The sequence below is a fragment of the Colossoma macropomum genome, unplaced genomic scaffold, assembly GCF_904425465.1.
Source record: "Colossoma macropomum unplaced genomic scaffold, Colossoma_macropomum, whole genome shotgun sequence".
In the NCBI taxonomy this organism is placed as follows: domain Eukaryota; kingdom Metazoa; phylum Chordata; class Actinopteri; order Characiformes; family Serrasalmidae; genus Colossoma; species Colossoma macropomum.
The window spans coordinates 4,406,731-4,421,453 of record NW_023494798.1 but is presented as its reverse complement, the minus strand read 5'-3'; the positions used below and the strand labels follow the sequence as shown (position 1 = coordinate 4,421,453).

The 14,723-nt window shown below is 42.7% G+C and overlaps 1 protein-coding gene across 1 annotated transcript; it reads right to left on the bottom strand.

Annotated features, from left to right (window-relative positions):
- Positions 1-1,214: 1,214 nt before the first annotated feature.
- On the bottom strand, positions 1,215-11,131 carry LOC118818253 (vomeronasal type-2 receptor 1). The gene is made up of 6 exons (XM_036585471.1): positions 10,890-11,131; positions 8,887-9,178; positions 6,627-7,499; positions 4,637-4,864; positions 2,992-3,115; positions 1,215-2,290 (listed from the first exon to the last, which is right to left on the bottom strand). The coding sequence occupies exons 1-6, from the start codon at positions 11,129-11,131 to the stop codon at positions 1,215-1,217; spliced, it is 2,835 nt and encodes a 944-aa protein (XP_036441364.1).
- Positions 11,132-14,723: the final 3,592 nt, after the last annotated feature.

Genomic DNA, 14,723 nt, shown 5'->3' with positions numbered 1-14,723 from the left:
TCAGCCCCAATTATTTTAAGGAATTTTAAATGAAACTGACAAACTTTTATGTAAGTATAAAATCAGTACAAACATTTTTAAGTGTTCTTAGTACTGAGGCAGTTTGGTTTAGTAGTAGTTTTGTAGTTCTACAGTTACAGACTGTAGTCCATCTGTTTCTCTGCATACTTTGTTAGCCCCCTTTTACCCTGTTCTTCAGTGGTCAGGACCCCCATGGACCCTCACAGAGCAGGTACTATTTGGGTGGTGGATCATTCTCAGCACTGCAGTAACTCTGATGTGGTGGTGGTGTGTTAGTGTGTGTTGTGCTGGTACGAGTGGATCAGACACAGCAGTGCTGCTGGAGTTTTTAAACACTGTGTCCACTCACTGTCCACTCTATTAGACACTCCTACCTTGTCGGTCCACCTTGTAGATGTAAAGTCAGAGATGATAGCTCACAGGACGCTGCCCACAGGACGCTGTTGGCTGGATATTTTTGGTTGGTGGACTGTTCTCAGTCCAGCAGTGACACTGAGGTGTTTAAAAACTCAGTTACTCAGTATAGACCTAAAGTGAAATGCACAATCCACTACACACTGCTTTGAATTAAACAATCCATTTGATGAAGGGAGGAGATTTTGCCAATATCATTTTATTTTTTTCTCGATAGTGAAAAGACTGAGGCAAAACAAATCACACAAATAACAAAATAAAATAATACGCAATTAAATGCAACCCTCAATTTTTTATATGTGGATTAAATGTTGCAGTACTTTATGGATCTACAGAATTTTACTGTACTGCTATAGTGTACAAATGGAAATCAGTAGCATAATTACATTTGAATAAGTTTGTCTACCATTGTTTACATTTGTTTCATAAAAATATAATCCAGTAAATACAATAGAAAAAGTAAAACTATAGTGTCGCTTGTACAGAACAAAGGAGAAGGTGGGAAATTAGATGGACCTAAAGGCTCTGCTGGATTGCTTTGTTTATCTTACTTTAAAGTGATTCAAACATTTAGGGTGTGTGGTACCATTTCATCATCCCTGAGAAGAACCTGGTCATTTCAAACACCTTTTCCTGAGGCGTTTTCTTTTGTTTACGTCCCGTCCTACGATTGTTTTATGTGTTTAATTCTCTATCATGGTGACTAAATGAGGTCCCAGATATTAGACGTAGAAATACAGCTTCACTGAACTTTTGTGTAAGAATATGATGATGGACCCTCAGTCGTTCAGGGATACTGTGGAGATGGTGGTGCCGTTTGTTTCTGTTGAGAGGGAAGCGGATGTCCCGGTGGCCCTGGAGTCGCGGGACTTGGCCCTGGGAATCATCATCTCCTGCGTGTTCCTTTCAGGTTTGACCAGCAGCACATAACATTTGGGAAGGAAGACGCACATCAGGAGGCCGAAGCTGGACGCCAGGATGGCGAAGATCTGCACGGCCACCATGAACTTGCCGCGCGTGCTCAGGTAGGCGGGTACGAAGGAGATCCAGACGATGAAGAAGACCAGCATCCCGAAGGTCACACACTTGCCCTCGCTGAAGTGGTCCTCCAGCTTGCGTGCCACAAAGGCGAAGACGAAGGCCAGGAGCGCTAGCAGGACGTCATAGCCGAACACGCAGCAGATGAAGATGATGTTGCCCGGGTCGCACTCCAGGATTATCTTGATGTTCTGGGCCGCTGTGTTTTTCACGGGATGTGGTGGGAGTAGGATCAACCAGACAGTGCAAGCCACAGCTTGGATTAGCGTAGATACCGCCATCATCACCCTCTGGTGGACGGGCTTTATCGGGTCGATGTCGTTTTTCGGTGGTGGCGCCGGAGCAATGGCGGTCGTGTCTGGGCTCTGCTCGGAAGCAGCCGCCGCTGCTTTGGCAGCCTTGGCTGCAGCTTTGGTGGCCTTTATAGCCCTCGCCCTGAGCATTAGCAAGGCGGATTTGCCCATGAGAGAGGAGAGGACGATGGCGAAGCCTACTGCCAGCGCCACCTGGCTGGTCATGCAGGACCACGGTTGAGGCTTCCCTAGGAACACAATGGAGCACAGGAAGGTGACCACCAGCCCCAGCAGCAGAGTGAAGCTGAGCAACGGGTCGTTGACCTGCACCAAAGGCGTGTTCAGGTACATCATGAAGACGACAACCACCATGAAAGTCAAAAGTGCCCCGAAAACAGCGATGACGATCAGGGTGATGCCCAGAGCCTCGCCGAAGTCCAGGAACTCGATGGTCTTTGGGACGCAGGCATCACGGTTAGCATTGGACCAATAGTCCTCTTCGCACTGGATGCAACCTCTGGCGTCTGTTAGAAGGAGCACAGGAGCTTCAAATGGACAATCAAATGATGTGTATTGCACCAATTTGCTGAAATTAAATCTGTTTATTGCAGTATGGAAGATGTGGGAAATTACATATTGGTGAAACATCTCAGCATCTAAAGGAAATGATCCAACTAATAGTTTCAGGAATTTTGCCTTTTCATTTTTTGGTATTGAGCATATAACGTACAGAAAGAGAATTACCTTGAGCACAACTTGAGGGCACTAAAGTTCACCCAACTCAAACATCTTAGTTTAGTTCTAGTCTTAGTTCTCCTAGCTCTCATTTAAGACATTGAAAGATGTTTCTCTCTTATTAGGCCTACAGCTGTGGCATCACTGGGGTTCAAACTCACAACCTCCTGGTGGGGATGATTTCTTAGTCCATTGCATCAGTCACAAGCTCTGTGTTATTAAATGTTTAATACAGTTTAAAAAAAAAAAGTTTTTTTACGAAGGAATGTAGTGATGTGGTCTATGAATTCACACTAGCATCAGGAGGTTGTGAGTTTGAATCCAAGGGATCCCACAGCTGTCCATATCTGGAAGTCCAAGAGGAGAAAATGCACTGTGGGACTGGGTAACAACATCCCAGCTAATGAGGAAACCAAGATCAATTTTTTACACTGTAGTAAAACATGCACATATACAAACAAACACATGGCAGTAAATAGAGGCACCTGACCTGTAGTGTTGGAGATCTCTCCATCCGCGCAGGGGATGCAGTCGAAGCAGCAGACGGGCTCCCCCTGCCTGATGCCCATTCTGGTTCCGGGTTGGCATCTCTCACTGCACACAGAGCGCGGGGCCTGCAATCCAACAGCAGGGGGAGACAAAGAGCAAATCGTTTTTCTGTGCATTGAACACAACAAAAAACGAGAAAGGTTTTGGCCAATAAACATATTTCAGGCACATCTGTGTGCTGTATACTTCCATTTTTTGTTATTCAGCCCCTTTCCTCAGAAAATGTACATACCAAGTCATCTATAGTTTATTCTCATTCACAACATACTGTCATAGCAAAGCGTGACCTGGGGGGAGGCGCTGCTGCTGCTCTAAAGCAGCGCTGTTTCTACTGTGCTACCAGAGATAGACTAACGTAACATTCAGCCAATCATATCAGACTTCATTCGTTGTAAGTCAATGCCCCCAGACCTCCCCTAGTACAGGCTTAACCCCCCTATCCATGAACCTCTAGAGATGCCCCTGCTTCTATTGTGTTTAAATGTTATTTGTTTATTAAGTCAGATGACTGGTTTATGAAGAAAGCTACTCTGCATTTTATCTCAGTTTTAGCACCTCCTTTCGCTCCTCATTGCTCACTAGCAGCTCAACATTTCACACACAGAGAGACAGCAGTGTCTTAGTTAATCTGATAACAGAGTTACAGCGAACAATGTTTTATTTGACTATATTGATTAAAAAGTTCTGGTCCATTTACATTTTTCTTTTGGATTGACCACTAGGAGGTCTGCAGCAAGAGGCTACAAAATATCAATTATTTACAGTGAAATACAACGATCAGGCATAACATTATGACCACCTCCTCGTTTCTACGCTCATTGTCCATTTTATCAGCTCCACTTACTATATAGGTGCACTTTGTAGTTCTACAGTTACAGACTGTAGTCCATCTGTTTCTCTGATACTTTGTTAGCCCCCTTTTACCCTGCTCTTCGGTGGTCAGGACCCCCATGGACCCTCTCACAGAGCAGGTACTATTTGGGTGGTGGATCATTTTGAGTGGATCAGACACAGCAGTGCTGCTGGACTTTTTAAACACCTCAGTGTCACTGCTGGACTGAGAATAGTCCACCAACCAAAAATATCCAGCCAACAGCGTCCTGTGGGCAGCGTCCTGTGAGCTATCATCTCTGACTTTACATCTACAAGGTGGACTGACAAGGTAGGCGTGTCTAATAGAGTGGACAGTGAGTGGACACAGTGTTTAAAAACTCCAGCAGCACTGCTGTGTCTGATCCACTCAGACCAGCGCAACACATACTAACACACCACCACCACGTCAGTGTTACTGCAGTGCTGAGAATGATCTACCACCCAAATAGTACCTGCTCTGTGAGGGTCCATGGGGGTCCTGACCACTGAAGAACAGGGTAAAAGGGGGCTAACAAAGTAGCAGAGAAACAGATGGACTACAGTCTGTAACTGTAGAACTACAAAGTGCACCTATATAGTAAGTGGAGCTGATAAAATGGACAATGAGCGTAGAAACAAGGAGGTGGTCATTATGTTATGCCTGATCGGTGTATGATCATATACTAATATCATAATATAATACTTTTCAAAATGGACATAATGAGCTCACCCACCTCCACCATGTCGTTATGCCAAATGATCGAGGTGTTGTCAATGAACAGCCTTTCACCAGCGGGCGCCGTGCTGTTGTAGTAGCCGATAGAGGTGTACGTCACGCCCCCATCTGAAGCCGTCTGCCAGTTAAGGATCTCATAATATCCCATCACTTCGCCATCGTTGAAGAATATCTCCTCTCCAGTGTGAGGAACATTGAAGCGCAGATTTTTCAAGTAGTACATCAGCTGGAGGAGGGGAACAATGTCAAGACACGAATCTCTGTGTTAGAACAGGCCGCACAGATATGATGCAGATATGAGGTCAAACTTTGTGAAAGAAGTGATGAAAATGTAATATAATATGTTTATTAACATAAAAGAAAAGTCTGGTTTTTAATTTGATTTGCTTCTTTATTGGATTAAAATTATTTTTAATTCGTTTTGCTTCTGCTGATTCTCCTGCACCTCTAATCACACTACCTGATTCTCAGTTCAGATGCTCCTGACAGGGGAATTCCACTGTTTTTTCAAAATTTGTGCATAATTAAATCAGTACGATGTTAATAAAGTCATTCAGAGTGTTTGTGAAATACTGATACTGTGAAACTGACAGAATCAGAATTGTTTACAGTAGTGCTGATAGGAATGAGATATCTGAGGAGTTTAATGTATCTTAATAAGCTCCCTCACACAAACTGTTATAAGTACACTGCCAGATGTCTAAGACATTGTTTTTATTATAGTTTTGATAAGATTTTGGCTTAAAGTACATTTTTTAAGATACATTTATGGCAGAGAGATACATGATCAGTGTTGCGAGACCCTGTAAAGAAATCTGAGTCAGTGAACCGTTTCACATCGAACCACTTTGAATGACTTTGTTAACATCTCAACAACTGCAAGTGTTTTGAAAAATCAAGTTCATACTGAAGGCTTGATTAACACAAACGAGTGTGTTAAATTGGGATTTTGTAAAGAATCAATTAATTTACTGCTCTATATGAGGGTCTGTTAGACTCTGTTAGACTCTGCTAGGAGTACCTCATCGCAAATCTATGGAGTGTTTTAGATGTCAGTTAGGTGGGTATCTACTTGTTCCACACCTTCATACCGTCTAAAGCTGGACTGGCGGGTGTGGGTGGGCGTGGGCGTGGGTGTGGTGAGGGGTTTGGGGCGTCATAAGTCATGTCAAAACCTTTTTTCCGCTTTTCTGCCACCTCGTCCTGCGTTATTTCAAAATGTATTATTTTTAAGCCATCATTCAATGAATCGTTCAAACACCTTCTAAATGTTGAACATTTAGCTAACTAAGACAGTTGAGATGGTGAGCATTAGCTTTGCTAGCATGATAACAGCGCTGGTCTCCACAGAACGTTCAATTCTGGCTAACTAAAGTTTAGATTTTAATAATTCAAATCTGAGGGAGTGAAGTCGAGCAACTGACGTTGAAGAGACAGAACAGCAAAAATGAGAGCGCGAAGTGGAGTGACTGGTGCTCGAGTTAAAGCCGAAACTGAACGTCTTTGGTGGTGACTGGGGCTGTAGCATTTTGGCTAACGATAGCTTAGTTAGCAGGCTAAATGTGCCACACACCACAGGCTTGGTTCCAGCTAACCGATGCTAAGCTCACACCCGTTCAGTGGTTATCTGATGGCACATCCAACGAGTTCTGGAGAACCTATTACGCTTAGTTTTTCTGAGGTTTTTCCTGGCTTATATTTTCCCTTTTTCTATCAGCGCCACCTATCAGTGAGCTGCCACACCACCAATCAGTGAGCCCTCTAAAATATCAATGAGTGGAATATGTTTATTTGGCTGTTCAGACGTGAAACTGACCTATGAAATGTCATAATTTTGAAATCCTGTATAATCTTTAAACAGCATCAATTTTAATGGGCATAACTTATAACCATTACCCTACCCAAGCATAGTTAATGAACATGTTGTGAAGTGTTGCCTTCAAACTTTTGGCTTGTATGCGTGTGTGTTTGGTCGTGTGCACACTCACCTGCCAAGGTTCAAAATTACTGATGTTGGCACATGTACCACCTTCAAAAGGTCCACTCCCAGGCTCACAGTGCTCGAGATTATGCAAAGCATACGCCACCGCATACACAGCTTTATACACGTTATAGGTTAGTCTCAGCTGGGACACATCTGAGTATGTGCTGTTCAGCTTCTCCAGACTTTCCTTGCCATTGCACAAGCCTTCTACCACCGCCCTGGTGGACACTTTTGAAGCCGTGGCGTTCCCTGCCTCCCTGGCCGCCCGGGCATTTCTCAGTGCTTGGCTGTAACTGAGCGTGCAGTTGAAGGCTGTCTCCCAAAATTCCTCAGTCAGCGTGTCCTGGTAGGGGTCAATGCCAAGCAGGTGCTCCTGCAGGCCCGGGATTTCGGCCCGCTGGATGGCGAAGCCCAGGGTGCCGCCCAGCACGGACATGATGTTGGGTTGACGGGCAATAAGGGCCGATGTGACCCAAGACTCGCTGGCAATCCAGGTACGGTTAGTGACATTGTTGCGCAGCAGCTCCTCCACTAGAGGGCTCAGGTCTACGTCCGAGGAGAACACCACCACGATCTTGGCTGTGGAGTCGGTCACAGCACGCACGATGCGCTGGATGCTCTCGGGCGAGGTGAGCTTGGGCAGTGTCTCTGCGAAGGAAATGCACACGCCCGCCTCCTCCACTATCTCCTTGAAACGTTTGATGCCATACTTGCCGTAGTCGTCGTCCGCCGCGATGGTGCCCACCCACGTCCAACCGAAGCGCAGCACCAGCTGGGCCATGGCCACCGACTGGTGCTCGTCACTTGGGATGGTGCGCAGGAACGTGGGGTACTGGAACCGGCTCTCCAGCACCGAGCACGAAGACGAGTAACTCACCTGAGACAGCAGAGATGCAGACGGATTAAATCTAGTTTTTAACATGTTATTTCCCACGGTGTGCAGTAGTTTGTAGCGCAGGCTTATATCCCTCGTCCCTTATCCGTTTGTCAGAATTTACAATTAAATCATTTTCATGTTCTCGTTTTTTTTATATCAGTCAGTGTTCTCTCACTACAATCCCTGGCATGTATTACGTCAGTGTCACCCAATCCTGACTACTAGCCTAGCACTGATCTATTATCTAATAAATTCAGCCAAGCTAGCATTAGATAGATAGATAGATAGATAGATAGATAGATAGATAGATAGATAGATAGATACTTTATTGATCCCGAAGGAAATTTAGCAATTTAGTATGGAACAAAATCCTCAAAAGAAAACAGCAATCCTATCTTTATTCAACACAAAACAGATGCTAGTGAGAACGTTTTTGCCCTTTCAGCTAGAGAAAAAAAGCCAACCTGGGCTAAGATACGTAGATAGCCAGCTATCTTGCTCACTTTAGCTTTTAGCTTGTTGTCGTTCTCATCTAGCAAATCATTTCACTTCAGTAATCCATTGTAAAGGTTTGAAATAGTTAATATAGCTGCAAAAAGATATTCAGCTGCTAGCAGTAACATTAGCTATCCACCGGTCCTCTGCATCCACCAGCTAACGGAAAAAAGGAGAAAAAAAAAGTTTGAAACAGCTTCCCCTTAAAAAATCAGTCCCAAAGCAGAAAAATGTCCTCCCACCTTCAAGACAAATAACCAGAAGGGGCTTTTTCTAATCTTAAATCAGAAAATTTCTACCCAGAGTCTAATATGGCACCACTTTTGGCTAGCAGATGTAGCAGATAGCTGTGCTAATATTTTTGTTTTGGTGTCTGTTTAACCAAAATGTAGTACATGACATGTACTGAACTTCATGTACTGTACATTCTTAAATACAATGATATTTAAAAATGCACAAAAGTACATATAAAAATTTTGTATTCAAGATGCTGCTAATGTTTTAGGCTTCAAGATGCTGCTAATGTTTTTGGCTATGTGATGCACTTTTGTTGTACTTCTATATATCAGCAGAAACCACATAATCAAGTCTATTTGAGGTTACAACCACTCAAAGCAGTTTGAAGTGTGTGGTAATGTGTGTGACGAAGTTTTCACAATGCTGATTTATGGCCATATACCTCAATTAGCTTTTAGCAAGCCTATGGTAGCCTTATAGCTCCAGTGCTAAACTAAAGAAGCTAACTTCAGACACCAAATCTGTCTCGGCTCGTTGTGTAACTTTGCTATTCGGGTCACTGTAGCCTACCTCGAAAATATAAGACCAACTAAAATAACTCAAATAATTGCAAATGGTTACACTGAAAAGGTCAGACTCAAAGCAGAGACCCTGCCTGTGGGAAATAGTAGAGGCCCAGGATTCGAGCTGTGGCGATGGACAGGTCACAGCCTCCGGCCCCCACCAGCGCGGCCAGAGGAGCCCCGTTCCCACAGCGGTAGTTGGGCACGGCGTAGTCCTGCCCTGTCAGGTACGTCAGAGTGCCCTCCACCGCCTTTGAGATGGTGAAGCAGGAGTCGTAGATGACGTAGCCTAGGTCAGTGTTGGGCAGCAGTTTGGAACTGTTGTTGATCTCGTTGATGGCGAAGAGCATCGTCTGGGTCCAGCGGAAGGTACGGAAGTTAAACCTGTGTGGAGGGAAGATGAGGAGGTCAATACAGTCCACTGACAGAGCCCAAAGGTTGACTCCATAAGAGGATTCAGCCAATACATCAATTGCACAACATTAAAGGGGAACTCCAACAAAATTTCTTCCCCATAATTCAGTCATAGAGATGTAAACAAAATCATTCAGAGTGTTTTGATATGAAATGCCATGTTCCAGTGAAAGAGTGGATTTTTTTTTACAGTGGTGGTGATAGGAACCAGGGGTCATAATGTCTACAGCACAAATATAGGCATTAAATTTACTATGGAAGACCACCAGTGACACCAGTGACATGAGTTTTTATATGTATTGTTGACAACATTGAATCTTATTTCAAAACTTTATATAGTAAAACTATTTCAGGCATCAGGGAACTTATGAATGACAATTTCATGTAATATCTTTTGGTGTGGGAGGCATTAAACTCTTCAGGCGTCTGGTTCCAGTCACCACCACTGTGAGCAAAGCATTTCACATCTGACCACACCGAGTGACTGTAGCCATTTAATTATGCAGAAATTCTGAGACAATTGCTGGAACTCCTCTTTATGTTTCTACAAGTTTATCTGCTTTGATAGAAATCCTGCCGATAAAGCAGTGAGTCTGTCCGCTAATCGAAATGTTGCATTATACAAAATAAAAGCAGTTATAATTGGTGAGGTGATTTTGCTTATGTATTTTAAGAGTTCATGCTATTTTTCTATTTTAGGTGAAGTTGTAAGGTTATATGTAAGTGGCTTACTTTATGTTTATGTTATTGAAGTTTTTTTTGAGTTTTTGTTGCTTGAGTTAAAGAAAGTTCACATTTAAAACCAAATATAATCATTTTCACAATGGACAACTGTATCAGTCTGTAGAGCATTGTTTTAATGAACGTTATTGGAGTTTGACATTATGTCAGTGAACATGATGCTTTTTCCAGCACCTATCAGAGCCACATCATCAGCAAACGACCTTCTGGACCTTCCGAAAAAAGTCCTGGAGCTGAATCAGGTGTCATAAAGCAAGAAGAATATCTGGCCTACCAGACAGTGCGCCATAGCCATAGTTGTGCCACTAGATGTCACTACAACACAATAAAAGCACAATGCAGTAGGCCAGTCACCAACTCTCAGCAGGTCAGTTCCAACCCATATCTAACTCAGTGGACCCACCCTCTGTCGCTCCACCAACTTCAACACCCCTGCTCCAGCCAATCAAGATCTTATAAAGACATTCATATTCATCAGCTGGAGCATTTCCACAGCTTTTGTTTGGAATTGAATCTCAAGCAGGGGTGGTGACCACTGACATTGACAAAGACCCATTTCCTTTGATGGGTCTGTAATAGATAAGGTCTCCCAGTGGGATCAATTTAATTGATTCCTGTGGCACAGTTGATTATTATATCAAATTAGCTGTAACAGTCTGAGAACAGACAGCACCGCTGAGGATGACAATCAGTGCCTTGACTTGACCTATAAAGCTTTAACAGGCTGCCTGTCACACTTTGCCTTTGGGTTGCAAATGGATTACTGCACTGCAACAAGTTCCCTTTAACTTTTTTATAGATTTCATTGATGTAAATGGATAAATAAGTCATTTAAAACTACTACATTTTTGCTAATGTAACAGTTACGCAGTCTTCATCCCCTCAAATCATGCCGGTCTTCCATATCATTCGCAGCATAACTGTACTGGATGTATCTTACCCCTCACAGCCAGACGACACAGGCACGGATGATGTGCTGTTGTCGGTCGAAGCCAGCCGGTTGTGCACGGCGAACATCCCCCCTATAATCACTTTCTTCTTCTCTACCTTCTTGTAGCCGCTGAGGTTGAACGTGGCCTTCAGTTTGCAGGTGGCCTCTCCCGCAGTGGACGCGTAACACAGCCACGCCACACAAAGTCCCAACAGCAGCCCATATTTGGCAGGAAATCCAGTTATTGCCATTTTAGTCGGAGAGGTTGCAGTAAAACATGTATGTCTCTCTCTACAGGTGTTTGGAAATGTACCGGCGCTGCTGTTACTAACGCTTCACTCCCCATCACGTCTCAGGGGACCTCAGTGGGTTGCATAAGACAAATCAGACATGTATCCTCTCATGTCAGGGCTGGAGAAAAACATAGGCAATGTATTTACTCAGGAATAAGTGTGTGCTCACTTATAACCCTACTCATTAGTCATTGTGCATTAATGTACACACCTAAAAACTATGCTTCTTTAGGGGTTCTTTAGTATAGGCAATGGTTCTAGTTAGAACCATTAGTTCTATACAGAACCATTCCTTGCTTAAATGGTTCTCTGCATGGTAAAATGGCTCTTCAGAGTGATAGAGAATGTGTAAGTAACCTTTGGAAAATGGTTCTATATAACACCAGAAAGGGTTCTTCTACTGTTACAAGCTTGATATTGTCACACTAGCAGAACCATTTTCAATAAGGTTCTATATAGAACCATGCACAACACATTCTCCATCCATCTGGAGAACCGTTTCACCATGCAAAGAACCATTTAAGCATGCAAATGGTTCTGTATAGAACTCATGGTTCTAAATAGAACCATTACCTTTACTAAAGAACCGCTGAAAAAACATCCTTTTTAAGCCTGTATATACTTTTATAAGAGCTCAAAAGATTTAAATTATGAAGGTTATTCAGATATTGTCGGACATCAGGTAATATATTATAGTGTTAATTATTATGGGACAGTGTGTTTGGTGTTATAGACAGTGTGCTGGGTATTATAGGACAGTGTTAGGTATTACAGGACAGTGTTAGGTACTATAGGACAGAGAAATGTGGCATACTCACATACTACCTTATACACTGCCCCTTAAAGTGGGTATTATGGGGCAGTGTGTAAGTTAATGTAGGACAGTGTGTTGCATATAGTGAGACATTATGGGACAATGTAACAGGTAAGATGAGACAGTGTGTTGGGTATTATGGGACAGTGTGTCAGGTGTTATGGCGCAGTGTGTTGGGAAATATGAGACAATGTTTTAAATAATATAGGACAGTGTGTTAGGTAATGTGAGAGTGTGTTGGGTATTATGGAACAATATAATAAGTAGGATGGAACAGTGTGTTGGGTATTATGGGACAATGTATTAGGTAATATGGGACAGTGTCTTAGGTATTAGTGTGTTAGGTAAAATGGGACAGTGTGCTGGGTAATATAGGACAGTGTTAGTTAATATGGGAAAATGTTGGGTGTTATGGGACAATATAATAGGTAGGATGGGACAGTGTGTTGGGTATTATGGGACAATGTATTAAGTAATATGGGACAGTGTGTCAGGTGTTATGGTGCAGTGTGCTAAGAAATACGGGACAGTGTGTCAGGTATTAGCGTGCTAGGTAAAATGGGACAGCGTGGTGGGTAATATAGGACATGTGTTAGGTAATATTGGAATGTGTTGGGTATTATGGGACAGTGTATTAGTAAATATGAGACAGTGTGTTTGGTATAATAGGACAGTGCCTTACCAATGTGTTGGGTACAATGGGACAATGTGTTGGGTATAATGGGACAATGTGTTGGGTATAATGGGACAGAGCATTGGAAAATATGAGGCAACATGTTGGGTATTAGGAGACAAGAGTGTTAGGCATTAAGTGATAGTCTGTTGAGTATTATGGGACAGTGTATTAGGAAATATGGGACAGTTTGTTAGGTAATATGGAACAGTGTCTTGGGGATTAAGGGACAGTGTGTAAGGAAAAATGGAACAGTGTTAAATATTATGGGACAGTGTAGTAGGTGTTATAGGGCAGTTTGTTTGGTAATGCGGGGCAACGTTTTATGCGTTATTGGACAGCGTGTTGGGGATTATATGATTACATGATGAGTGTATTATGACAGTAATTGACAGAAAGTGTGTTAGGAAATATGGGACAGTGTATTAGGTAATATTGGGTGTTGGTCAGTATAGGATAGACAGTGTCTGTCCCACACTAGCCTATATCCTAAACTAGCCCACATGCATTTCATAGGCCAAAACTTACTGAGACTTTCTTTTATTAAATTTCCTAATTCCTGTTTTTTATCAGCTAAAAATGGCATAAACAAGTTAACATCTATGTTAAACATGCTTCCTTTTAGTCTTTCAAATACAAGTGAATCAGATGAGAAAGAAAGGAGCCGTGCAGGAGCAGCTGGCACGCTTGAGGGATGTGATTTGCCCTCACAGTGACAAGCTTACGCGAAACGCTGAGGGGCTTGATTTAATTGAGATCAACATGCACCGGTGTTCTCAGTAAGTGTGCGCTTCAGGGCCTTTTCACCACTGCGCATGCGTCACTCGTGCCGCGCAGCACCATAATAGGCTCTGCTACAGTATCTCAGCATCCTATGGGATACCGTTGTTTTTGAAGGGGGACGTGTCACTACATGTCTTTCAATCAGCCGAGAACAGTGCACCTGAATCCAGACATCACGCATACAAACTACAGCACAGCTTAAACAAACAGACTTGAGATGTTTTCTATTGAGATTCAGTGACAGAATCAGATTTTGAGTTTGGAACGGACTGAAATTTGGTGGTAAAAAAAGCGTGTGTAAGAGTTCAGTTCTGTCCACCCAGTCCATATTTTCGTTCCAACTCAGTTCCAAACACACCTGAGGCAGGTGATCCAAGGCTGCAGAACAGGCAGTGCTGATTAGCTGCCTCAGGTGTATTGAGCACAGGTAAAATGGGGACTGGCTGGGGGGTCTTTGAGCTGGATGTTAAACACGTCCATGAAACATACAGAACAAGAGAACTGCAATAATAGCTGAGATGGGTTGAGTAGATTTAACCTGTACTTAAGTAACAGTATTGCTACTACTGTGAATTAATGACTCAAGAAAACATAAAGGCACCTTTCCAAAAACAACTTGAATCGTACAAAAGTAACAGACCAACAACACTTAAAAAGGAATTCCATTGATTTTTTTTTTTTTTTTAAAGTCTGCATTATTAAATGGTGAAGATGTAAATACTGAATGCGTTTACATGCACTTAATAATCCGATAACTGCAGAAAATCAGATGCTGTCAGTAATCCCAACAATGCTTTTACATACACTTTAGTTATCAGATAATGGAGAAACCCCAGGTCTACATGAGTCAGACAGTAATCAGATTTCTGCTTTGCAACCAGCCAATAAAGTCACAGAAGAAGACGTGACGTAAACGTAACGTAAAACTCAAACTTCATAGCTGTGGCTTTTTTTTAAAACATTGAGTCACTTTACCTGAAAGTATCAACATACATCATCCAGAAGATGAAGAATATTTAAATCATTCATTTTGTCAAGCATGTATTTGGTTTCAGCGTTGCTCCAAAAGGGTTTTGCTGCGTCTCGCGGCAACGCTGCTCACTTATTTCTGGTAACGTCGTCTGTTTTCACACATGCTCAGACTGAGAAATACGAAAGAAATCAGAGTAAGAGTTCACATGCACTCAGAAATCTGATTACTGAGCTAAAATTCAGCCTCAGTCAAAATGCTGTCTGGTGTCTGGGGTATTATTTTGCAATGTCTTTTTAAGGTTTTGGCC

Coding starts and splice junctions, on each gene's coding strand:
- LOC118818253 (XM_036585471.1), bottom strand. CDS start 11,131: ATGGCAATAACTGGATTTCCTGCCAAATATGGGCTGCTGTTGGGACTT. Junction 9,179..10,889: donor GTGTCGTCTGGCTGTGAGGG/GTAAGATACATC, acceptor CCCTCCACACAG/GTTTAACTTCCGTACCTTCC. Junction 7,500..8,886: donor GCCTCTACTATTTCCCACAG/GCAGGGTCTCTG, acceptor CTGCTGTCTCAG/GTGAGTTACTCGTCTTCGTG.